At 39.1% G+C, this 26,822-nt stretch overlaps 6 protein-coding genes across 7 annotated transcripts in view; 1 reads left to right on the forward strand and 5 right to left on the reverse strand.

The window, feature by feature from the left end:
* Nucleotides 1-4,418: 4,418 nt before the first annotated feature.
* Nucleotides 4,419-5,366, reverse strand: LOC137596197 (olfactory receptor 51E1-like). Its single transcript, XM_068316508.1, has one exon. The coding sequence runs from the start codon at nucleotides 5,364-5,366 to the stop codon at nucleotides 4,419-4,421; it is 948 nt and encodes a 315-aa protein (XP_068172609.1).
* A 3,599-nt stretch (nucleotides 5,367-8,965) lies between these two features.
* On the reverse strand, nucleotides 8,966-9,922 carry LOC137596198 (olfactory receptor 4B13-like). Its single transcript, XM_068316509.1, has one exon. It carries the CDS (start codon nucleotides 9,920-9,922, stop codon nucleotides 8,966-8,968), a length of 957 nt encoding a protein of 318 aa, XP_068172610.1.
* A 3,251-nt stretch (nucleotides 9,923-13,173) lies between these two features.
* On the reverse strand, nucleotides 13,174-14,115 carry LOC137597005 (olfactory receptor 51G2-like). The gene has a single exon (XM_068317875.1). The coding sequence runs from the start codon at nucleotides 14,095-14,097 to the stop codon at nucleotides 13,174-13,176; it is 924 nt and encodes a 307-aa protein (XP_068173976.1). The 5' UTR covers nucleotides 14,098-14,115.
* Nucleotides 14,116-17,751: 3,636 nt separating this feature from the next.
* On the reverse strand, nucleotides 17,752-18,714 carry LOC137596199 (olfactory receptor 4B13-like). Its single transcript, XM_068316510.1, has one exon. It carries the CDS (start codon nucleotides 18,694-18,696, stop codon nucleotides 17,752-17,754), a length of 945 nt encoding a protein of 314 aa, XP_068172611.1. The 5' UTR covers nucleotides 18,697-18,714.
* A 2,797-nt stretch (nucleotides 18,715-21,511) lies between these two features.
* On the reverse strand, nucleotides 21,512-22,462 carry LOC137596200 (olfactory receptor 4D1-like). The gene has a single exon (XM_068316511.1). The coding sequence runs from the start codon at nucleotides 22,460-22,462 to the stop codon at nucleotides 21,512-21,514; it is 951 nt and encodes a 316-aa protein (XP_068172612.1).
* A 3,215-nt stretch (nucleotides 22,463-25,677) lies between these two features.
* The window catches only part of LOC137597075 (solute carrier family 35 member F2-like), a 4,605-nt gene continuing 3,460 nt past the window's right edge, over nucleotides 25,678-26,822 (forward strand). For both annotated transcript variants that reach the window (XM_068318005.1, XM_068318006.1), the window contains exons 1-2: nucleotides 25,678-25,950; nucleotides 26,729-26,822. The exon at nucleotides 26,729-26,822 is cut by the window's right edge and continues 82 nt beyond it. In XM_068318005.1, the coding sequence (XP_068174106.1) occupies nucleotides 25,859-25,950; nucleotides 26,729-26,822 (186 nt within the window). In that variant the 5' untranslated portion in view covers nucleotides 25,678-25,858. The remainder of the gene's footprint in view (nucleotides 25,951-26,728) is intronic.

Consider the following 26,822-nt stretch of genomic DNA (forward strand, 5'->3'; position numbering starts at 1 on the left):
TGTTTTTTTACCTGCTTGCTCTTAGTTTGACACTTTGTCACTTCAGTACAAATTAACAATTTTTATACTGTATTTTAGCTGTTACATAGCACGCGTGCACACACACACACACACACACACACACACACACACACACACACACACACACACACACACACACACACACACACACGTTCTCTGTCTCTCTTTCTCTCTCTCCCTCTCACAAAGTCACTCAGTCACAGACACATGCTCAAACAGACACACACACACACCTTAATCAAAATTGTTTAACTTTTTGTGAAAAAAATGGCAAGAACATTAGGTGGCAAAACTAAATAATTGGGGGGAAAAAAAGTTTGAAAAGAAAAAAGAAAAAGAAAAAAATTAGAAAGTTGTGTTGAGTATGACTATTCTTGTTCATGTATACTTTGTAGTTCATGATTTCCTATCGCATGCGTTGTATTCATTAATGCACTTCATGTTCTGAGTTCGTAAAAAACTTGTTCTGCAAATAGTTCCTTTACTATTGTCATCAAAAGCATTGAATCTCAATTCGGAGACTGATCTGTAAACATTCATTGTTACACATTCATTCATACACTTAAGAATATTCATGTTCTGAGTTCATAAAAAAGTTGTTCTGAAAATAGTTCTCTTACTTTTGTGATCAAAAACATTCATTTGAATCTCAATTTTGACGCTGTTCTGTAAATAGTTTAAAATAAACAATAAATATAGCAACTTCTGATCAATATCAATTTCAGACTTAAAATAATGTCGTGATTTAAGCCCCACCCATTTTGATTCAACCCACATCAAACTTCCAGTTTAAGTCCCGCCCATTCCGAGTACAGATACGGATATACGTAGATTATTTAGAACAGTGGTTCTTAACCTGGGCTCGATCGAACCCTAGGGGTTCGGTGAGTCGGTCTCAGGGTTTCGGCGGAGACAGGGGTCAAGACAAAATACCCAACATGTCGTGTCAGGTGTTTTTGCCAAACATACACGAATCACTGTGTATGATTGACACATCCTGTCAATTCGTGATGACACGAATCACTGTGTACGATTGACATATTGTGTCAATTTGTGATGACACGCCCCCCTTAGTCATCACTGGCTGCAGCTGATCACGCTACATCGATTAGCCTACCTGTGCTACAGGGGATTTTGCGCTCTCAGTAGTCGATTTATGCCTGTCATGATGGTACGTCATCTGATTGCTTCCTTAATATTTTAATTCATAGTAACTATGTTGAGCAAAAAAGAAACTGCTCGGACGAATATGTGCAATGTGAGTTTCCAGAATCTGGAAACCAAACACTCCCTGCATCAATAAGTACAGTATTTTCTGCACTATAAGGCACACTGGATTATAACGCGCACCTTTAATGAATTGTTTATTTTATCATTTATTTCATATATAAGGCACACCGGATTATAAGGTGCATATAATTAAAAAAATTGAAATAGATTTAAAAAACTACTGGCTGTAGTTGCGCTATCCGTCAACTAGCTAGAGCATTCATGACTGTGAGTACCTTTAATCAGCTGTGAACAGCCCTATTGTCATGTCAATGAGGCCATTTTGAGCCTCATCAAGGAAACCTGATCACTTGATCACTTTGCCATCTTAGGCCCTGTCCACAAGATAACGGATTTTTTTAAAAACGGAACTTTTTAAAAACGCATCGAATACGATTCGCGTCCACACGACAGTGTTTTTAAAAAAATCTCCGTCCACACGTAAACGCAGCAGTGCGTTTTCGAAGACTGCTATAAGCATGCCAAACCATGTGGTGGCAGTATTGAGTCAAATTTTATCCAATAGGAATCCTCCGTGTTTTGATGTCACAACACACGGGCCCATAAATATGACATCACAGCGGTTTTCGTTGCAGGCAAGACGTCAGCGTTTTTAAAAAGTCACGGATACGCCGTCCACATGACAATGCAGACCCAGCGTTTTTTTAAAAATCCACCTCGGCCAGCGTTTTTAAAAAGTTGCATTTTCGTTCCAGATATCTGCATTGTCGTGTGGACGGAAGGGGTAAACACAACAAAAAAGTTGCATTTTTAAAATATCCGTTATCGTGTGGACAGGGCCTTAGAAAGAAGTCAACACGCATGGGTATTTTCCTTAGCTCCTGAGATCTACTGATAAAAGTTTCGCAAAAGTTTTATGCTGGATGCCCTTCCTGATGCAATCCTCTGTATTTATCCGGGCTTGGGACCGGCATAGGGGAACTGCGCACACGTCACTTCCCCTATGAGATTAGAGTGTATAGAGATGTTAACCATCCCTTGTGTTTTGTCTTATACTTCATGCTGTACTGTCTGATCTACTGTCTGTTTTGTACTGCTTGTTACACTGCCTGTGTTGTACTGCCTGTGTTGTACTGTTTGTTGTCCTGCCTGTGTTGTCCCGTGTTGAAGTACCTGTGATGTACTGCCTGTTGTACTGTCTGTGTTCTACTGCGTGTTGTACTGTCTACCGTGGGTCAGAGAGGACTGCAATTTCATCTGTGCTATATGTCGTGCATATATGGTACATTTGACAATAAAGCTGACTTTGATTTTGACTTTGACTTTGACTTGAATAAGACACTCGCTTTTGTCCTCTTGTGGCTACATTAATAGCATTTTTTAGACCAATTAAGTTTAAAGTGGGTTATTTCCAGCGTGGGAAATACTGAGGTCAGTCAGTCAGTCAAACTTTATTAATAGAATTGTTGAAAGATCCCTATGTTTTGCTACGGAATCTTAGCCAGGCACCGGTGATCTAAGCAGTCTGCTTCACCATCAGACAGCAGGTCAGTAAGAGCCGGGACTTAGGCGTAGAGGTAAGATCTTAGGCCCGAACCCAAGTTCGGGTCGGGTAGGGCTAAAAAAGTTAACAATTACTTTTGGATCGGGTCGGGCTTCAATAGCGTCGGGCTCGGGTCGGGTCGGGCTGGATTTTTTTTGGAGTCGGGTCGAGCTTAAGGTCTTAAGATCCAAGCCCAACCCGGCCTGAGCTTTTTAAATAAATATATATTTATATATTATGTATCTCAAATTATCTATGGGTATTAAACTAAGGAATACCCTTATAAAATAAATAATTTAGGTAAAACATAGAAGGCGCTGTATGAGAAACACCCGTCTACAGTACCTGCTCAGTTCCCTCCGTGCGTCAGCTGTATTTTCTCCTGTCACTTTACTTTTCCGATTTTCAGAGCTACACACTGAAAGTTTCTCACAAGCTGTTGAAGACAGCTAGCATTTGGCTAACTAGTTAACTCCGCTCCAATTGTGTGTGTGTGTGTGTGTGCGTGTGTGTGTGTGTGTGTGTGTGTCAGCGTCAGGCTATCATCAACGTCAGAGCGAACACATAACCAGTTTCATAGCAGATGAAGATGATAAATCAGAACTGTTGTCTGGTTTTTGATGAATGAAAGCAGCTTTAGCTTTTTTGAGTGATCTGACAGCTGCGTGTATCCAAAGCGACGACACCGCTCATTAACAAACAGCCTCAGCCTTTATTTACAGCCTAATAGATGTTCACTGTCACCAGTCAAGGCTTATGTTCAACTGACCTAAACTCTGCATGTAAAATAATCTAGTCAAGTATCAAGGGGTGATTTGATCACTCATTCCCAGCCTTGTGAGAAACACACGGTTGAGGGGGACATACGTTCACGCACACACACACACACACACACACACACACACACACACACAGAGAGAGAGAGAGAGAGAGAGAGAGAGAGAGAGAGAGAGAGAGAGAGAGAGAGAGAGAGAGCACGTTTTCATCTTATTTACGGTTGCTTATGAGTAAAGGCTATATTGATAGTTATTCTGCTCCAGAAAAAAACACAGCGAATGTCAGAATGAGGAGAATTAAAGAATAAAGAGCTCAAAAGAAATCGTAATGACAAGAAAATAGATCAGTGAATAAAAATATATATGCAGGTATTTTTACACTATTGTATGTACTGCATTGGGTAAACCCCAAATTTTCAAGGACTGCCCTATTTCTCATGAATAATCCTAAAAATGAGACACATTATTCTCGAAGATGGAGAATTTACTGTATTTCTTTCAGGCATGTTTACTGCTCTGTTGTATCAGCAGGCTGCCCTGGCAGTGCACCAAAAGACCTTGAATCCAGATTGCTGTGGCTCCTGAACTGGGATAAGAGACCATTTTTCTTCCCCTAGCAGCTTCAATGTAAATGAAGCTGAGAATTTTATAGATGTTCTTTCAAGTGAGCACTTTATGGTCAGTCCCAAATATAACCATCATCATAAAAGCTTTGAATTTCAATACATGTTCAGTTCATAAACACTTACTGCTGCACCAAGATGCTGTGACCTCATGCTTTTTATTTTTAATGTGAGTGCAGTTTTGTAATGATTGAGTAATTTATGAATAATACAAATATTTTACACTTACACTTCATCTCTGTTAGTCATTTTGTAAAACAACAAAAATATTTTTCGTATCTTAGACATATGCAATCCATACATGACAGGATTCATAAGAGGCTGAATGATGAGGAAATACAAAGACAGAATGATTCGTAGCACAGCGGGTACATGGGTCATATCAAACCTGCTCTGGAGGATTTCAAAGCAGCAGCCAAAAGTAAAATTTATCAGTGACACAAGGTGAGGTGTGCAGGTACTGACAGCTTTCTGTCTGGTCTGGTTAGAACCAGAAAAACAAACCTGAAGAATTTCAATGTAAGAGAAAATAATCAGAATCAGAGGGACTAAGACTGTATGAACCATCATAAAAAGTCCATAAATGGTGCTCACTTCGATGCCAGAACAGGCCAGTTTAACAACAAGGTAATTATGACAGTACAAATTATTTAGGACATTTTCGCAAAGTGTCAAAGGAATGTTTAAGGATAAAAGAACAAGGATATTCATAAACGAGTACAACCATGCTGCAACAATATGCATTAACACCTTGTTAAGTGTCATACGTGTGTTATATTGAAGAGGACAACAAATAGCTAAGTACCTGTCATAAGACATAATCGCTAGAGTACAAAACTCTATATTTGCATATGAATACACCATAAAGATCTGCAGGAAACAGAAAGAAACAGAAATGGTGTGAACGTCAGAGAGAATCTGTGCCAGAAGGAATGGAAACAATGCTGTACTGCCGTACAGCTCATTTACAAACAGGCTACACAGCAGGATGTACATCGGTTCATGTAAACTTCTGTTCATAGAGATGAGAATAATGAGAGACGTGTTGACCAGAAGAATGACCATGTAAAGCAAAATAACTATCAAAAAATACAAATACCTGATTTTTCCAATATCAAGATAAGCTCCAAGAATAAAATAAGATACGACCGATGAATTTGAATTTTGCATCATGATCAGATCAGAACAGCTAATGTAATCACATGACAAACATATTTACTATGATTATCTTTGTTAGATCTGGTTCAAGCTCAAGTAGCTGTAGTATTGGAGGTGTTTTCAAAAGGTGGATGGGTAGAATGAGAGACTCAGAAATCCACATCCTGAACATTTCCTGCACCTACTCTATCAAGTTAAAACAAGATAGAATGAGTATAGTTAAACGTTCCTCAAACCCAGAACTCTATCAGACATTTGTAAATGTAATGTCACACAACTTGGCCTCCTGCTCTTAACTGCAAGAAGATTTTTATACCCCCCCAGGACAGGAATCCCAGCAGGCCTGGCCCAGTTCTGTTGCTGAGGGTGTTGTCTTGTTGCAACCATTGTGTCATTGGTCTTCATGCGTACAGGTCATTTTTGGCCAGGACACACATTTTTGACAAAGAACGCAGTCAAACAACAAAAAACTGAGGGATCCACAATTTGGGCCAGACTACATTTTGCCGATGATGGGAAAACTTGTCTAGACGCTACCCCAACTAAGCTGGACTGCACTGCAAACTGGTTGCTTGATGCTGAAATAAAACCTGAGCCCCAGTCATCAGGACATGATCAAGACTCACATTTTCTTCTTTGAAGTAACATTACTTAGAAACTCTAAATACATTGTCATTGTCGAGCAGATGCCTCCCAAAGATGGCACTTGAAGTCATCGTATATAGCCCTAAAATTTAAAACATCATGTGATAATGTTGTGATTCTGGACAGAGTTATTTTGATGTCTAGCACCACCAAGAGTAGGTCAGGAATCAGATGCAGCCCTCAGTGTTACCTCTTTTCTTCATTGCTTTCAGTCATTTTCCAAGGGTGAATGGTGTTAGGGATGTAGAAAAAAAATCCTGTTTTGGGTCATGTTTGTTGTGAAATATTATAGTCAGGTGTATAAGTAGGCAGTGTCCAAAAATAAAGGGTGAGAGATCATGACAATTATATTTTGGAGCCTATTGTATTTCACTTACATACAGAAAACATACACTTCCACTTAACAGTGTTTATGTTGCACAGAGAAAACTAGAGCCTTAAGTGAGCTTTGTAAATCTAAATGTTTCCTCGTCACTTTTCCCCGAACATGTTCAGGACTGTGTATAGAACATTACATCAATCAATCAGCTTTTATTTGTAAAACGATTAATCACGTTAAGAGACATTTCGAAATGCTTTTACAGAAAGAGAACCCCAACAGAACAGGTCAGAACAGGCCATCTTAACAACAATGTAGTTATGAAAATATGACTGACTGACTGAAAATACAGTAGGACCTTTTGACAAAATGTCAAAAGAATGTTGAAGGACAAAAGAACAAGCATTTTCAGAAAAAAGTACAACCATGCTGCAACAACAAGGATAAACACCTTGTTAAATGTCATACATGTTTAATATTGAAGGGGACAACAAATAGCTAAGTACCTGTCCGAAGACATAATGGCTAGAGTACAAAACTCTATATTTGCATATGAATACTCCATGAAGATCTGCAGGAAAAAGAACTAAACAAACATAGTGTGAATGTCAGAGAAAATTTGAATCAGATGGAATGGAAACAACACTGTGCGGCCGTACAGCTCATTTAGAAGCAGGCTACTGTAGGAAAGTTCTTGAAGACGTTTCGTCTCTCATCCCAGAGACTTCTTGTTCAGAACTGAAGAAGTCTCCTGGTTGAGAGACAAAACGTCTTCAAGAACTTTCTTGAAGTCCAGTGGATTGACTTAAACAGCTTTGGATAACCGTGACCTGAATAACTGAGGCCCCAGCCACATGATGACGGATTTTTTTAAAAAGCAACTTTTGTGTTGCGTTTACGCCTTCCGTCCACACGACAACGCAGATATCCGGAATGAAAACGCAATTTTTCGAAAACGCTAGCCTAGATGGATTTTTTTTTAAAACGCTGGGTCTGCGTTGTCGTGTGGACTGTGTATCCGCAACTTTTAAAAAATGCTGACGTCTTGCATTCGACGAAAACCTCTGTGATGTCATATTTATGGGCCTGTGTGTTGTGACAACAAAATACGGAGGATTCCTATTGGATAAAATTTGACTCAATGCTGCCACCACATGGTTTGGCATGCTTATAGCTGTCTTCGAAAACGCACTGATGCGTTTACATGTGGACTGAGAGTTTTTTGAAAACGCTGTTGTGTTGACGCGAATCGTATTCGATGCGTTTTTTAAAAGGTGTGTTTTTTTAAAAATCCGTCATCGTGTGTGACGGGGCCTGAGAATCTAAAGAGACACCTTGTCAATCATTTATCACCTAACTTGTCAAAGACTGCCTTTTTTAAACAGTGTAAAATTAAGTGAATTTTTCTCAGAACAATGCTGCATCATAAGGATTTGTGACTTTACAGGTAGTCGTCGACTTACGACCGCGATTGGTCCCGACAGATCGGTCGTAATTCGACTTGGTCGTAAATCGACTCTTAAGTAACAATTAAATCCAGCAGCGCTGGTTCTTGGCTGGGGGTCGTCCGGATCGTCAGCTGGGGCAGCGTGTGGGTTGGTGGGAGCGGGAGACGATCTTTTCATAATCATTGTGAGCTTTGTCTGAATTGTTCTTTTCTTTTTCTCCTCATAAATTTTACGATATGGACGGAAAGCGTCGTTTGCCATCCGTTCAATCCTTGCAAATGTTTCTATGTTCTATGTCCATTTCTTCAAAGTGTGCACGGAGTTTATTTAACAGGGAAAAGCCTTCTGACAAGCCTTTGGTGGTGAACATTTTTTCTGTTTCCTCCTCTTCTTTCTCTGCTTCTCTTCTCCCTTCTTCTTCCACTCTTTCTTCTTCCAGCGCGATCAGCTCTTCTTACAGTGCGATCATTCGTGAGTTCTCCAAGGAGAGGTTTTTTGCCAGTTTCACTATTTTCTCCCGAATCTGATCAAGTTCTTCGTCACTTTCAAATCCAGCAGAAGAGTTCACGTAACGCTTGACAGTTTTTCCATACGCCATTCATACATTTCTCCGTCACAGCCTCCTAAGCAGCCCAGCCCATCAGTAGTGGGCTGGGCTATCGATCTCACAGTGTGACTGAACAGCATGTGTGCGCTGTGGTGACTGAAGAGAGCGCGGGAGCCTCAGAGCGTGAGTACTGTGGCTGGAGGGAATGCCCGCGTTACCCGGACATTGTGGTCGTAAAGTCAGTCGGTCGTAAGTTGCATAGGTCGTAAGTCGACGACTACCTGTATACACAAGCAAGAAGTCAGAATCCAGAAAGCGTCCCCTCCAGAACCAGGATAACAGATTTTCCTCCCATACTGGCATCACTAAAAATCCAGCAAGAATTTAGAACCAGTTTCCTGAATAAACCTGTAATGAGAAGGCACTTTTGTATCCCACTTGATGACTATTCTCAATATTATTCTATTTTAGGATGTTGGTCATTGTTCCTTATCATTGTGTCAGTTAGCTGTAAACCCAGCATATTAAATATGTAAATATTTAATTATTTAACATTGTATGAATTATATAAAAATCTGCGCTCTGGATTTATTTCATAACACAGCTAAACATCAGTTAATTATACATCAGATTATTCCACAGCAAAGAGTTTTTATTACACTTTCACAGCACCTCTTTCACTAATGATCACTTTATAATAGAACAAAAATGTTTCTCGTATCTTCGACATTTGCAATCCATACATGAAAGGATTCATAAGAGGCTGAATGATGAGGAAATACAAAGACAGAATGATTCGCAGCACACGAGGTACATGGGTCATATCAAACCTGCTCTGGAGGATTTCAAAGCAGCAGCCAAAAGTAAAATTCATCAGAGATGCAAGGTGAGGTGTGCAGGTACTGACAGCTTTCTGTCTGGTCTGGTTAGAACCAGAAAAACAAACCTGAAGAATTTTGATGTAAGAGAAAAGAATTGGAAACAGAGGCACAAAGACTGTCAAAACTGTTGTACAAATTCCATAAATGTTGCTGACTTCGGTGCCAGAACAGGCCAGCTTAACAACAAGGTAGTTGTGACAATATAAATTATTTAGTATGTTTTCACAAAGTGTCAATCGAATATTTAAGGACAAAGTAACTATGATCTTAACAAAAGAGTACAACCATATTAATGCAATAGATAGAAACACCATTTTCAAAGTCATATGTGTGTTATATTGTAGTGGATTACAGATAGCTAAGTACCTGTCATAAGACATGATGGCCAGAGTACAAAACTCTATATTTGCATAGGAATACACTGTGAAGATTTGCAGGAAACAGAAAGAAACAGAAACGGTGTGAACGTCAGACAGAATCTGAGTCAGAAGGAATGGAAACAAAGATGTGCTGCCGTACAGCTCATTTACAAACAGGCTACACAGCAGGACGTACATCGGTTCATGTAAACTTCTGTTCATGGAGATGAGAACAATGAGAGACGTGTTGACCAGAAGAATCACCATGTAAAGCAAGATAGTTATCAAAAAAAACAAATACCTGATATTTCCAACATCAAGGTAAGCTCCAAGAATAAAATAAGATACCATAGATGAATTTAAGTTTAACATTTTTACATGTGTTCAAATAAAAGTAATTCTATTTATTTTCCCCATAGAGTCAAATTAAATCTCAGAGAATAGTTATGAGAATAGTGATTAAAGTCTTTAAGACAGCAAACATTGCACAACAATTAAGTAGGAGCTTCACTGTGATTCTCCTGGTTAGGTTTTGCAGAAACTTTATCAGGAGCATAGTTAGAGAGGAGGCTGATAAAATAATCATCTAAATAACACATTAACTACATTTTCTGATTTGGAAAATTGAACAAATTTCATCAATTTCTCAGTGGGGAAAAAACAACCACAGTTAAATGTTCCTCATGTGTTAAACTACTTCTAAAATAGTTAAGTTTTACTAAAACATGGCAGCTGTGCTTCCTGCTGAGCTCCAGCCTGCTGCAGCCACTGCTGTCAGCTGCAGGAACAACTTTATATCCTTTCTGAACAGGAATCCCAGCGGGTCAGACCCAGTTTATCACCGGTAATGTCTATTACAAACAAATACCAACAACAGATTTGAAGTTTACATATCTTTTTTGGAAGTAAAAGTCAGAAGCCTTGCAAGAAAATGTCCAACTTATGAAATGCAAGTAATTCCACGTAGAGCTTCTGTATGTGTCATGATTTGGACCAAGAGAAGTCTCCATTATTATTTCATATCTTTACAGTCAACAAGCTAATAACAAGCAATAGAGCTGTTTGTCATTACATGTGGGGTTCCCCCCCACACACACACAAATTCAGATTTTCCTTAAAATCTGTATCAGGCACAGTGCTTATCTGAATGGAGATGGGTCTGGGAATTATTTCACAGTGCTGGTTTTGAACATTTCACCCTCAGAACGGAAAAATCATTACACTGATCAGGAAACAAGCCATTAAATTTAGCGCAGATATTAGTTTGGGAAGTTTGCCACCCATAGAGTTGAACATTAGTTCAGTTTCAAAGGAAGCTATGTTTTCTGTAAAAAAAATGAGTGCCCTGGACAGGGGCCCAAATTAACTTTCTGACTCTCCAGCCAATTGAATTGAGAAATGAAAAAATCCATTGATAAAGCATATTTTATTGGCCAAAATAATGAATTGCCTTTTTGTGTTCCGCATAGAGTAATTTTTATACATTTAATTGATCAAGTAGCATGTTGAATACAAACTTAAGGAAGAGTACAGAGCAAAGTTGAACACTATTATTTTGAATATATTGATGAATGGAGGAGTAATTCAGGACTGAGCACAATTCAGGAATTCAGCTCAACAGGAAATAAATAAAAAAAAGAGACAATCTATGATCACGATAGGCATGGATCTCTGAATAGAACATTGTATCAATCAGCTTTTATTTATAAAGCGCTTAAGAGACATTTCAAAATTCTTTTACAGACAGAGAACCCCAACAGAACAGGCCGGAACAGGCCATCTTAACAACAAGGTAGTTATGACAATATAAAATATAGTATTTAGGACCTTTTTACAAAGTGACAAAAGAATGTTTAAGGATAAAAGAACAAGCATTTTCAGAAAAGAGTACAACCATGCTGCGACAACAAGGATAAACACCTTGTTAAATGTCATACATATCTAATACTGAAGAGGACAACAAACAGCTAAGTATCTGTCCGAAGACATAATGGCTAGAGTACAAAACTCTATATTTGCATATGAATGAAGATCTGCAGGAAACAGAACTAAACAGAAATGGTGTGAACGTCAGAGAAAATCTGAATCAGAAGGAATGGAAACTACGCTGTGCGGCCGTGCAGCTCATTTAGAAACAGGCTACACAGCAGGATGTACATCGGTTCATGTAAACTTCTGTTCATGGAGACGTTTCCTTCTGTCTCCTGTTGTCGCTCTCTCTCTAACTCGAAACTCTCATTGACTCTCGTTGACTCTCTGCATTATTAAAATGACGAGAGGAAAAGGAAAAGGGGAGGAATATGAAAGGAGTATGAAAGTAAAAATATGAAGGATAATCTAGAATATCTATTTTCTATCATCTCTTCAGTGAAAAAGTTAAGGAGTGACCTCTCAGAAGACGGTAAAAGAAAAGTTGGAGGAACGTTTGATGAAAAGTTGGAAGAAAAGTTAAAACTGGAGCTGTAAAGGAAAAAATGTCTACATTAATGAGCCTGTTACTCAGACACTGAATATGTTGTCATTGTCAGGCAGATGCCTCCCAAAGATAACACCTGAAGTCATCATTTTCAGCCCTCAACAATTCAAACATGTCATGTGATAATGTTGTGATTCTGGACAGTTATTTTGATGTCTAGCACCACCAAGAGGAGGTCAGGAATCAGATGCAGCCCTCAGTGTTACCTCTTTTCTTCATTGCTTTCAGTCATTTTCCAAGGGTGAATGGTGTCCGGGGTGTAGAAAAAAATCCTGTTTTGGATCATGTTTGTGGTGAAATATTATAGTCAGGTGTGCAAGTAGGTAGTGCCCAAAAATAAAGGGTGAGAGATCATGACAATTATATTTTGGAGCCTGCTGTAATTCACTTATACAAAAAAACACATACTTCTGATTATCAGTGTTTGTGTTACACACAGAAGACTAGAGCCAGAAGTCAGTCAGTCAGTCATCTTCAGATTACCACCAAGTTTCTTAAAGTAACAAGAGACTTCTTGTTCAGAACTGAAGAAGTCTCCTGGTTGAGAGACAAAACATCTTCAAGAACTTTCTTGAAGTCCAGTGGATTGACTTAAACAGCTTTGGATAACCGTGACCTGAATAACTGAGAATCTAAAGAGACACCTTGTCAATCATTTTTCACCTAACTTGTCAAGGACTGCCTTTTTTAACCAGCGTAAAATTAAGTGAATTTTTCTCAGAACAATGCTGCAACATGAGGATTTGTGACTTTATACACAAGCAAGAAGTCAGAATCCAGAAAGCTTCCCCTCCAGAACCAGGATAAGAGATTTTCCTCCCATAGTGGAATCACTAAAAATCCAACAAGAATTTAGAACCAGTTTCCTCAATAAACCTTAATTAATTAACAGGCACTATTGTATCCCACTTGATGAGTATTCTCCATGTTTTTCCACGTTGTTTAATACTTATTGTGTCAGTTAGCTGTAAACCCAGCATATTTAACATATAAATGATTAATTACAGTATTTAATATTGTATAAATGAGGTAAAATGTGTGCTCTGGCTTTATTGATAACACGGCTAAACATCAGTTAATTATACATCAGATTATTCCACAGCAAAGAGTTTTTATTACACTTTCACAGCACCTCTTTCACTAATCATCACTTTATATAAAACAAAAATGTTTCTCGTATCTTAGACATTTGCAATCCATACATGAAAGGATTCATAAGAGGCTGCATGATGAGGAAATACAAAGACAGAATGATTCGCAGCACACGAGGTACATGGGTCATATCAAACCTGGTCTGGAGGATTTCAAAACAGCAGCCAAAAGAAAAATTCATCAGAGATGCAAGGTGAGGTGTGCAGGTACTGACAGCTTTCTGTCTGGTCTGGTTAGAACCAGAAAAACAAACCTGAAGAATTTTGATGTAAGAGAAAAGGATTGGGAGCAGAGGGACAAAGACTGTGATAACTATTCCAAAAAGACCATTAATGTTGTTCACCTTTGTGTCAGAACAGGCCAGCTTAACAATCAGGTAGTTATGACAGTAAAAATTGTTTAAGACGTTTCCACAAAATGGCAAACGAATGTTTAAGGACAAAGTAATTATGATCTTAACAAAAGAGTACAACCTTATTAGTGCAATAGATAGAAACACCGTTTTCAAAGTCATATGTGTGTTATATTGTAGTGGATTACAGATAGCAAAGTACCTGTCATAAGACATGATGGCCAGAGTACAAAACTCTATATTTGCATAGGAATAAATGATGAAGATTTGCAGGAAACAGAAAGAAACAGAAACGGTGTGAACGTCAGACAGAATCTGAGTCAGAAGGAATGGAAACAAAGATGTGCTGCCATACAGCTCATTTACAAACAGGCTACACAGCAGGACGTACATCGGTTCATGTAAACTTCTGTTCATGGAGATGAGAACAATGAGAGACGTGTTGACGAGAAGAATGACCATGTAAAGTAAGATAGTTATCAAAAAATACAAATACCGGATGTTTCCAATATCAAGATAAGCTCCAAGAATAAAATATGATACCACCGATGAATTTGAGTTTAGCATTTTTACATATTTCAATAAAAGTAGCTCTTTGTTTTCCAATTAGAGTAAAATTACGTCACATGAGAATAGTGATTAAAGACTTGACGACAACAAACATTGCATGACAATAAAGTGGGCGATTCACTATGATTTTCCTGGTTAGGTCCTGCAGAAATTTTAGCAGGAGTATATTTTGAGAGATCAATAAAATAATCATCTAAATAACACATAACCTACATTTTCTGACTTGAAAAATGTTACAAATTTTATCAATTTCTCAGTGGCTAAAAACATCCACAGTTAAATGTTTATCATGAGTTGAATTACTTTGAAAAATAGTTAAGTTTTACTAAAACATGGCAGCTGTGCTTCCTGCTGAGCTCCAGCCTGCTGCAGCCACTGCTGTCAGCTACAGGAACAACTTTATATCCTTTCTGAACAGGACTCCCAGCGGGTCAGACCCAGTTTATCACCGGAACTGTATATTACAAACAAATACCAAGAACAGATTTTATATTTACATATCTTTTTTGGAAGCAAAAGTCAAAACCCTTGTAAGCAACTTTCCATCCTAAATGCAAATATAGTAATTCCACATTGAGCTTCTGTATGTGTCATGATTTGGACCAAAAGAAGCTTCCAATGTTATTTCATACCTTAATAATAATAATAATTCACACTTTATTGATCCCCAGAGGGGAAATTCTCTTCTCACTCTCAGTACATGCATATACGTATATGTGAGTCTTATTACATCACACAGTATTGTGAACAAGGCCCCTGAAACACAGCACATTAGGGGCCTGTAATCATGCAATTAGTCCAGGGGAGGACGGGTCGCACACGGAGGTCGCGCCCCAAATGAGCAGCTTGTAGTGGGGACGGCGCCTCGCTCAAGGGTGCCTCGCTCAAGGGCACCTCGGCAGTGGCTGGGAGGTGAGCTGACAACTCCCACTGTCAGCTCACACTCCAAGGGATGTCATGGCGGGAGCGGGAATCGATCCACCGATGGCCGGGCGATCCGTCTTCAAGACATCTGCTCTAGCACTGAGCCACTGCCGTCCAATATGGTCAATAAATTAACAACAAGCAACCAAATTGTTTTCATTATGTTTTTTTTACCACACAAATATTGATTTCCCTTAAAATCTGTATCAGGTACAATGTTTACACGAACCTGAATGGGTCTGGGAATTATTTCACAGTGCTGGTTTTTAACAGTTTCCCCTAAATACACAGAAATGGCCACATAGATTCCCCTAAGTACATGTTGTGGTCGCACACAGGTCAGGAAACCAGCCATTAAATTCAGTGCAGATATTAGTTGGGAAGTTGGCCAAAATAACTTTCTGATTCTCCAGTTAATATGACTGATAGATAAAACAAATCCATTAATAAAGCATATTTTATTGTCCAAAGTAAAGAATTGCCTTTTTGTGTTCCACATACAGTAATGTCTATACATTTAATTGATCAAGTTGTACATAAGGAGAGTACAGAGCAAAGTTAAATGTAACTATTTTGAATATATTGATGAATGGAGGAGTAATTCAGGACTGAGTACAATTCAGGAATTCAACTCAATAGGAAATAAAATAAATAAAGTGAGACAATCTATGATCACTATAGGCATGGATGTGTGAATAGAACATTGTTTGTCTGTGGTTCTGACAGAGTTTTGATGCCCCTGTATCAAAGAACTGCATTACAGGCCCTTCCTGTTATCTCAGCATTTTCAGAGACATTGTGTGTAAAGTTCTTGTAATTGTTTCTGGACCCTATGCTACACCTGAATGGTCTAATTCGTGGTGCAGCTCCATGACAATACCAGCTCGACAGATAAACCCAAAACTTTATGATTTAAGAACAGTTCACAGTTCTGGGCTTAGTTCCTGACTTTCAAGTGACATGATGAGAGAACGGCTTTAGAAATTAATAAACTAGTCCAATAGGAAACACACAGTATGCCCAAGGGAAATGAGAAACACAGCCCAGCCAGACATAAGAGTCATAACTCTGCAAAGACTATACCTGATTAGACAGCAGAGGATCCAAAGGTTTTATGTGGTCAATGTTCATGCTGGGTCTCATGCCAAGGACAGCTACAGTGGTGGCTCCTGGGTAAGAGGCCAGCAGTGATGTGAAAACCAGTCCAAATAGAAGTTTGGAGACAAAGAAAAAAGACCTATGACTGTGTTGGCAGAAGTGCGAGCCCTCCGTAGGCCAACAATAAAGACGAAAACTCTCTGGAAAACGACAACATAGAAAAGACCATTCAGGAGCCCGGCTAAAAGGCTGGAGGTCAGTTCTGGAGACCAGCTGCTGAGGTGCTGACCTGGAGGGATTAGCATTCCCTTGTAATGAGAAAACCTGTGGTCCCTGTTTTTTAAAACCAGAATCACCAACCTAGTCTGTCACGAAGAGCAAGAGAAACCCTGGCCTGAAAATACAGCACAATGATATGACTTATGTGGCAGAAATGGTTTCATGGGAAATGAAGAAGTAAAGCATAAAAAAAGGAACATGGCATGAGGAGAAGAAGTGTCAAGCTAAAGCAGTAAATAACCCAAAGCAATTTCAGGCAATGCAGTAGCTTTTGCATACAGATATAAATAATATTATAAATAATCATCTCATCTTTATTTGTAATATCTTTAACAAAGGGGTTTAAAAGAGGTCACTTTGTCAACAGACCAGATTTCCTTGGGAGGATTATTCCAAAGCCTCAGAGGCTTGACATCAAAATGCTCTGTCTTCTTTATCCTTTATTCTTACGCCAGGACCCCTGGACAGACAGAAGACCTCTACCCAAACACCCTCAGGTATATGCCTGAGTGTGTAAGGGGCTTATAAGGACAGATCTACAGTCAGGAACAGTTCCATGAAGTGATTTAAGAGAAAATCAGTAGTTTTGGAACCCATTCAAGCACATAGTGGGAGGTGAAGAGACGAGTGACGTGATCAAGTTTTGCTGAGTAGTCAGGCAGCTGTGAAATAATGTTCTTAATAGATGATTATACCAATTATTAATATTATTATCATTATTATTGTTGTTGTTGTTACCATTGCATCAATGCAATATTCATAAGTTTATAAGTATTGCTTATAAGTCAAGGATTAACCTTTTTCTGTGTCCATATTTTCAGCATGGATGAATAGAAACCCTTATTGATCCCAAGTAAAATTTATACTATAATGGAGTGAAGCTGTATTTCTAATGCTACACATATTTTTGTACTACATGAGCAAAACCAAATTTTCAAGGACTGCCCCCTTTAACATAAATAATTCCAAAAATGAGACACATTATTCTCAAAGATGGAGAATTTATTTCTTTCAGGCATGTTTATTGCTGTTTTATTAGCAGGCTGTGCTGGCAGTGCATCAAAAGACCTTGAATTCAGAATTCTGTGGCTCCAGAAACGGGATAAGAGACCATTTTTCTTCTCCTATCAGCTTCTAAGTAAATGAAACTGAGAATTTAATAGACTTTCCCTCAAGTAAGCACTTAATAGTCAGTCCCAACCATCATTATAAAAGTTTTACACTTGAATACATGTTCAGTTCATAAAAACTGCTGCACCGAGTTGCTGTGACCTCGTGGGTTTTTTCTTTCATTGTGAGTGCAGTTTTGTAATGATTGAGTGATGCATGAATAATACAAATATTTTACACTTACACATCATCTTTGTCAGTCATTTTATAAAAGAACAAAAACGTTTTTCGTATCTTAGACATTTGCAATCCATACATGAAAGGATTCATAAGAGGCTGCATGATGAGGAAATACAAAGACAGAATGATTCGCAGCACACGGTGTACATGGGTCATATCAAACCTGCTCTGGAGGATTTCAAAGCAGCAGCCAAAAGTAAAATTCATCAGTGATGCAAGGTGAGGTGTGCAGGTACTGACAGCTTTCTGTCTGGTCTGGTTAGAACCAGAAAAACAAACCTTAAGAATCTTGATGTAAGAGAAAAGGATTGGAAACAGGGGAACAAAGACTGTCAGAACCGTTGTACAAATTCCATAAATATTGTTGACTTCGGTGCCAGAACAGGCCAGCTTAACAATAAGGTAGTTCACACAACACAGATTGTTGATGATGTTTCCACAGCGTTTTAAACGCAAGTTTAAATATAAAAGAACAAGGACTTTCATGAAAGAGTACAACCATGCTACAACAATAAGCATAAACACCCTGTTAATTGTCATACGTGTGTTATATTGAAGAGGGCGACAAATAGCAAAGTATCTGTCATAAGCCATGATGGCTAAAGAACAGAACTCTATATTTGCATATGTATAAACTGTGAAGATCTGCAAGAAACAGAAAGACACAGAAACGGTGTGAACGTCAGAAAGAATCTGAATGAGAAGGAATGGAAACAACCCTGTGCTGCCGTACAGCTCATTTACAAACAGGCTACACAGCAGGACGTACATCGGTTCATGTAAACTTCTGTTCATGTAGATGAGAACAATGAGAGACGTGTTGACCAGAAGAATGACCATGTAAAGCAAGATAGTTATCAAAAAATATAAATATCTGAAGTCTCCATCATCAATATAACCCACAAGAATAAAATAAGATAATGTTGATAAAGTTGAGTTTAGCATTTTCACATATGTTAAAGTGAAAATCTGCTTTGAGGAAAAACTGCTGCACAGAGAGAAGTGAATAAGAACAGTGATGACAAAAATATATATAAATGCAACAATAGCAGTCTAACAAAGAAAGAACTCAGAAAGCAAACAGCTTTAAATATCTCTACTCATTAGTTGGGGTTTAAAAAGTCTTACAGTTAAAATGAAGGACTCTTGTAGCTCAGCCCTCTGCTGAGCTACTGCCTGCAGCGGTCTCTGCTTTTACACTGCAGTCAAAGACTTTTATACACGTCCGGAAGGGGAATCTCGACTTGTCCGGCCCAGTTTGTCTCCAAGACAGCCTATTACAAACAACAGACAACTTTAGACCAATATTTGGCACCAAGAAAAGATATCTAGCCATCCATTTTCTTGTAGACAAGATGAACACAGTCTTCTTGCCTACAGTCCCTTACTTGTCTTACAGATCACTGGGCACGGCTGGAGCCTTGCCTATCCACACTGACAACGGGCAAAATACGGGGTATACCCCGGATAAGATACCAGCTCATTGCGGGGCCACGCGAAAGATAAACTAACACTCTCACACTCACGTTGTCTCGCACCAGACAATTTGTACTGATCAAGTCATTTAGAGTGCATGTTTTTGGTGGTGGGAGGAAGCCAGCAAGAAAATACAATCTCCACACAGACAGGAGTCAAACCCAAACTTTCCTGCTGTGAGGCAGTAATGCTACCCACTGCACCACCGTGCCACCCAAGAAAAGAGTCTCTCCAATGTATGTGTTTACTGAACATACACTATTAACTTCAAAGAAATGTTCCAAGTGAAAATTTTGAGAGTTCTGGATGACTTATAAGGATCTGGATCAAGGATGTATCCTAGAGTTTTTCCACGTGTTGATAATCAGATTTTCAACAGGTTTTTTGTTATTTATTTATTTTTTATTTTATATACTATATTGATCCCCGAAGGGAAATTAGTTGCACACTCTAGGTCACGCTGTTCGTTCTTAGTCATGCATATATAGTGGATACAGGTGCAGTGTGGGGGAGGTAGAGTGGCGGGCAGCTCCTCTGTGGTGCGCCCTAATGAGAAACTTGTAAAGGGGACGGCACCTTGCTCATGGGCGCCTCTGCAGTGCCCAGGAGGTGAACTGACATCTCCCACTGTCAGCTCACAGTCCGAGGTGGCTTGGCGGAGGCAGGAATCAAACCGCCACGTGTGCAAAAACTAACCAACCACTAAACTTTGTGGATCAGGACTTTAGGGAAAGAACCTGAGAAATTGTGGTACAAATCCATCGGATAACATTAAATCTATATTTAAATTACGGAGTTTCATGTACAGAGAGAACTAATTTTTTTTTGGTACAAACTTGGAAAATAGGATGAATCCAGTAATTTATTTTCCACTATCTTGAACATTATGGGATAATATCCATAGCAACATAAAAATTTCTCAATCAGCTGAATCTCCATTGAAACTTTGGTACATCTTCACTTGTATGAACTTAACTGTATTCCATTCTATTCACTTAAACAAACACACTTTAAACATTCATAAATCCCAGCATTTCAGAGTGTTTGAAGCAGTTAAGTAAAAAAAAGTACAAGCAAAGTTTTATCAAGTTAACATTTAATTCTGCTTTCCAAAATTTGTGTATCAATTCCCACCTAATCATATATTTTCTTTTTCATTTCAACAAATACACAGCACCGTTTGTCAGTGATGGCCAGGGGCAAACCTTTCGTTTGTCAGGTCGCTCTGAAATAGAACAGGTGCATGTGGTGTTACATTTACAGAACAATGTTTGATACAAATTGCTAACCTGTTTGATGTAGCAAGGATTTAAAAAATGACATAGAATAGCTGCTATGCATATCTACCAAAATGAGTTAGTCTGGGATGACTGTCTTGTTGTTTCTTCCTGTTCTGTTTGGTGATCTATCAAAATCAGATAATGAAGTAGAAGAAGATAAACTTTATTAATCCCCTTAATGGGTAAATTACTCTTTTCATTCTATACATGACTTAGATCCAGGATATAGTTGTGCAGGCCCCTGAAACACACAACACACAAGGGGCCCGCAAGCATGCAGTTAGTAAGCATAATACAACCCAACAGTACTTGTGGAGGCAGAGTTAAGGGCACCCCCTTCTGGTAGCGCCCCAATTGAGCAACTTGCAAGGCACCTTGCAAGGCAACGTGCAAGGCACCTTGTTCAAGGGTGCCTCAGCAGTGGCCGTGAGGTCAGCTGACACCTCCCACAGTCAGCTCACACTCCGAGGATGTCAAATGTCTGGCGGGAATGGGAATCGAACCGCCGACGTCTGGGCGATGTCTGGTTAGAAGACGTCCGCACTACCGCTGAGCCACTGCCGCCCCAAATGGTCATGAGAGGCCCAGCAGTTCAGTCTTGCATCTGTATAATACAATCATTGCTGTCCCAAATGAGAACTGTTTTATCTGCAAACTTGAGATGAAAACGGTCCACTTGTATGTAGTCATTAGAGGAAGGAAAGCCAGGTAGACAACAAGAATCCCTGGCAGGCTTCAGGACTTATTGTCCAGGATGCAACAGTCTTTATCCACTGGCAGGTGGAGGACGGAACAGTTAGCTTCGAAGAAGATCATTGGAAATCCAAAAACCTGATTCATGCACATGTTCTTGGAGAGTTGTGGTTTTGCCAGTTGCAGTGGAGTCTGATGGTGAGTCTGACGCATCCAGCAGGCGTCGATGACATCGCCCTGAGGAGGCCAGAGGTCTGTTTCCTTTGCATGAAGGTGATTTTTGAGTGATTGATGAGTGAAAATTACTTTTATTACACTTTCAAAGCATCTCTTTGACTACTCATTGCTTTATAATAGAACAAAAATGTTTTTCGTATCTTAGACATTTGTAATCCATACATGAAAGGATTCATAAGAGGCTGAATGATGAGGAAATACAAAGACAGAATGATTCGCAGCACACGAGGTACATGGGTCATATCAAACCTGGTCTGGAGGATTTCAAAGCAACAGCCAAAAGTAAAATTCATCAGAGATGCAAGGTGAGGTGTACAGGTACTGACAGCTTTCTGTCTGGTCTGGTTAGAACCAGAAAAACAAACCTGAAGAATTTTGATGTAAGAGAAAAGGATTGGGAGCAGAGGGACTAAGACTGTGATAACTATACCAAAAAGACCATAAATGTTGTTCACCTTTGTGTTAGAACAGGCCAGCTTAACAATCAGGTAGTTCTGACAGTAAAAATTTTTTAAGACGTTTCCACAAAGTGTCAAAGGAATGTTTAAGGATAAAAGAACAAGCATTTTCATAAAAGAGTACAACCATGCTGCAGCAACAAGCATAAACACCTTGTTCACTGTCATACGTGTGTTATATTGAAGAGGACAACAAATAGCTAAGTACCTGTCATAAGACATAATCGCTAGAGTACAAAACTCTATATTTGCATAGGAATAAACCATGAAGATCTGCAAGAAACAGAAAGAAACAGAAATGGTGTGAACGTCAGAGAGAGTCTGAATTAGAAGGAATGGAAACAATGCTGTACTGCCGTACAGCTCATTTACAAACAGGCTACACAGCAGGACGTACATCGGTTCATGTAAACTTCTGTTCATGGAGATGAGAACAATGAGAGACGTGTTGACCAGAAGAATCACCATGTAAAGCAAGATAGTAATCAAAAAATACCAATACTTGATGTTACCTATATCAAGATAAGCTCCAAGAATAAAATAAGACACATGAGAAGTATTTTGCATCTTTCTAATATTTAGAGTCAGAAAAGTCCGAAGATATTGGGAAAATTTTCTCTGTTCAAAAGAAAAAAGTCTTTGTTCCATTGATGAAAAACGTGAAAACAGATTAAAAAAAGACCCAAAAAAAGGCTAAACTTACCCCAGGCCGTAACAACTGGGCTCCACAGCCGCCGTCCCCTCTGCTAGCTGCAGCGAATGAGTTTTTTATACCAACTGTTCAGTGAATGGTTAGCATTAACAACTAAAAACAGACAAAAATTTTAATTTGTTGTTTTCCAAATGTCTCGGGAGCCACTAAATCATCGATCCAGTCGGCAGGTTCAAATTACGAGCTTCTTCTCTTCACACATAATTGGAGGGTTTGACTCTTGAAGGGATGGCCGTGCAAATTGCTAATACCCAAGAGTTTCACCTTTTCCAGAATCTAACATTATGGATTGAAACTTTTTGTTTGTTTTAATAGTTTTATGACCTCCTATCATGAGATTTCACATAAGTTCTACACACTTAGTGTATTTCTCACAAGTTTCATAAAAATATAAGTATTTCTTAAAGATTAGGGAAAACAACACAGAAAGACATAATTTGACCTGAAATGTTAAAACGTGGGCGGCACGGTGGTGCAGTGTTTAGCGCTGCCGCCTCACAACAAGGTGGACCCGGGTTCGAGTCCCGCTCTGTGCGGAGTTTGCATGCTCTCCCCGTGTCTGCGTGGGTTCTTTCCGGGTTCTCCCGCTTCCTCCCACCTCCAAAAACAAACGCTTCAGGTTGATTGGACGTTCCAAATTGCCCGTAGGAATGAGTATGTGTGTCCATGGTTGTATGTCTTTGTGTGTGGCTCCTCGGTGCACTGGTGTCGTGCCCGGAGTGTACCCCGCCTCACGCCCTATACCACCAAGATAGGCTCCGGCTCCCCATGACCAGCTGCGGTGGATATAGCGGTGGTAATCTGAAGAAGAAGATGGTTACCATGGAAACACAAGTTTTGCTTGTGGGATCTTTTTTTTAATGTCGTAACTCCTGTTTCCTTGGTTGCCTTCTCACAATAACCTGTCCTATGAAGACACATTTCAAATTGCTTCAGCAGCATCTCAGGTCGTCACCTCAATCAGGGTCATGACTGAAAAATCCAAACAAAATTATGCCCGACTGCACTGATATACCATACTGATGAGCGTTTCTCTTCTTCTCCCTCTTCTCGACTGTTTTAAGTTGCTTAAGTACCACATTAACAACATTGTCAAGTGACTGTAAGATTTACGACAAAGTGTCAGCTTTCTAGAAGGAGGCGCTCCTGTTTGTAATTTAAGGTAAATTGATCCACAAAGTGGCTAAAATCTGAATTCTGAAATTAATCTTCTTCATCGAAGTGGACAAAATGTTTTGATGCTTCAATTGGATTCAGTAAAATAGTAGAATATTTCCTTAAAATTGTGGACGTAATTAAATGTTTTATATTTTTCGTAACGTCTCATCTTTCATTAAATTTTCTACAAATGATGGAGGGGCTGAGAAAAGACTGAACCAAATAAAGTTTTCAGTATGAATTAAAGGTCAAGATTTTATTGATATAGCAGAAAATGATGTAAAAGTCCTATCAAGTGGTGTTTGTGGTGACTTTGTTTTCCTGATTTGAAGCGGTCCTCTAATGCGTCCATCCTGAGGGGTGCTGTCCCGGGTGGTCTGATGGGAGGCCATTATCGCCCCAAGTCTCTGTGGACTAGTGAGACCAGCGCTGTTAACGCTCTGTCTGTAATTTGTTTCATAGGGAATTAATGGAAACAGTGACTCGTGTGAAGACACCCATGGGACAAACATGTTGACGTGTTGAAATGACCTTTGACCTGAGGGACTTCGTTAACAAGCCAGAAAAATGCTCCTGGTCACCTGAGGATGCAGCAGCCCTCCAGTTACAGACGAAAACAAAGTTTGTACACAGAATTATATTTGATTAGAACTTAATCATTTCAGTGTAATAATAAGTGGAAGAGCATCCTCTCAAATTACAATCCCATTTATTCCCATTTATCTATGCAGAACGTACAGTTAAAACTTTAAACCATATTTGACATTTTCTTCTTCTTTCTACTTTTCTCTTTCTTTCCCAGTAAATTGCTGCATGTCAGCTTCTTTCAGCTCCTTATTCATCTGACTGATATCTGGTTTGACTTCACACCATAATTATTTGTTTTATAACTCCTACTCTTATCTTTAAGCTGGGTGAACACACTCAAACTGTGTTCACTTTACTTGAGTAAATTATCTATGATGTGAATGCAAAGTTAATACTTAACATATGAGGGTTGATTATTGCAATTTTTGGATGAGTCTGCAGAATCTATAGTCTTCCTCACAGTGAAGGTCCTCTGAAACGGTACTTGAACACACCACATGTGAGCTGAGGTCATTTTGTTTGAAACCTTCAGCTCATGTTTAAATCCATTAAACTAAAAATTCAGAGTTGGATTAGGAATAATAACATGTGTGACATCTGATTAGGGTATTTTAAGGCAGAACATTTCTAGCTTGTCTTTACGTAATGAGGAATTGGATCTCAGTAATGTAATATTTCTCTATCCCGACTGTAAACACTTATTGAACATAAATACAAACCAGATTCTAGACTCTAATCTTCATTATCTGATCCAGTACGTTCCATGAACGTGGTGTAACATGAGTATAATTAACTTGATTCATGTTCAGAATAAGGCAGAGAATTTTTTTAATAACTTGAGTTTTAATTTCTGTTTAAGAAAAACTCTTATTGTGTTTCTCCTTCTGTCGTTTCCATGACTCAGCACAAAGTCCCATCGGTCAGCAGGATTACATCTCTGCATCAATATTGATGGAGACTCCAACTCCATCAGTGATGATGGCAGAGCCTTCAATCAAGAGTCGCCTGTCAGCGTTCAGATACACTTCCTCTGGCGTCCACTAGATGCTGCTGAAGGGCTTCATTTCATCATGACATCATCACATTACAACTCAGAGGTAAATGTGTTTTATTAGAAACTTTTACCCCAAATATCAGATATTCTGGACATAAGCAGGGAACTTTTTTACTTGCTATACCTGCTGTTACGTTAGGTACTTTAAAATTATATTTTAATTCAGGAATAGAAAGAGATTCAAACCAGATTATGACACACTAATGAAGACTCGACTCCAGACGACGACCAGAAACACAGACATAATTTTTTTTTTTTTTTTTACTGTAAATGGAAGATGCAAATTTTAAAAAGGCCAGATTCCCCATCTGAAACAAAGGAATCTCAGCAAAACAAACTCTGTCATCATTAAACTCATCAAACGCAGACCCTTGACCTTGGACTCAGTTAATCATTAAGCTCAGTGGAAGTCAAAGACTTCACAGAAACTTCTTCATCACTGAGTGGAAACATGGATACCAAACAGGCTGAAGATCAGGACGACAGGAAAGACAGACTCATGCTGACGATCAGGAAATTAAATCTCAAAGAGGTTTTTACCTGGTGAGTACAGAGACAATGAAAATGATAGGAACAGACGTTCAGGTTACACATATTGATTGACAGATGGTCTGTGATCAAACAAACCCATTTCAGTTCTGTGTTCTTGTTTCCTCCTGAGCCCAGTCTGTGATTGTGCTGCACAAAGAAAGACAGGGTTCTGCTTCAGGGTAACTGAAGCAGAGAAACATACTTTTTGGTGTTGCATCATCAGGCCAGTTTTATAGTGGATATGTGCTCTGCAGACGTTGCTACTCACAAGATGAGATCGTGGGCTTTATCGAGCAACGTTAAAGTAAAAATGAACATCCTGGATTTAAGCCCTTTTCCAGAACTACTATAAAATATATTTGTTTCTTCCTTCAGTTATGATCAAACATCCCATCCTGTCACATGTTTTGGAAAAATCCCACTTAAAGCCAAACTGACAAATCAAAGGGAAAACGTGACGAATCATGTCTGTGGAGGTTCTCAATCATCCAGGTTAACCGAGAAGAGCAAAAAGAATCAACTTGATTATTTTTGTGACAAATCTTGTTATTGATTCTTAATTTTTTTTTCTTATATTGATCTATATTTATTCTTTTTTTTTTATTTTGGATGGACAGATTGGATCAGTGAGGTGCAGCAAGCCCTCAGTAAGTTTGAAAGGAAAAGCCCACCAGTTTGGGAAACTGGTTTTTTCATCCAGGGACAAAATGTGAAAAAGAAAATTTAAGTGTTAAATACAAGTGAACCCGTCTTCCTGTTAGGTTACAGATACTCTGTTCGTCTGTCTCAGGCAGCTGGCCAGGACGCTAGCCATGGGTCAGGGTCTGGCGGTGCTGATCTGTGGGACGGCCATCTCCTCCCAGTACCTGGCCACCAGCTTCCAC

The sequence above is a fragment of the Antennarius striatus genome, chromosome 6, assembly GCF_040054535.1.
Source record: "Antennarius striatus isolate MH-2024 chromosome 6, ASM4005453v1, whole genome shotgun sequence".
Taxonomy (NCBI): Eukaryota; Metazoa; Chordata; class Actinopteri; order Lophiiformes; family Antennariidae; genus Antennarius; species Antennarius striatus.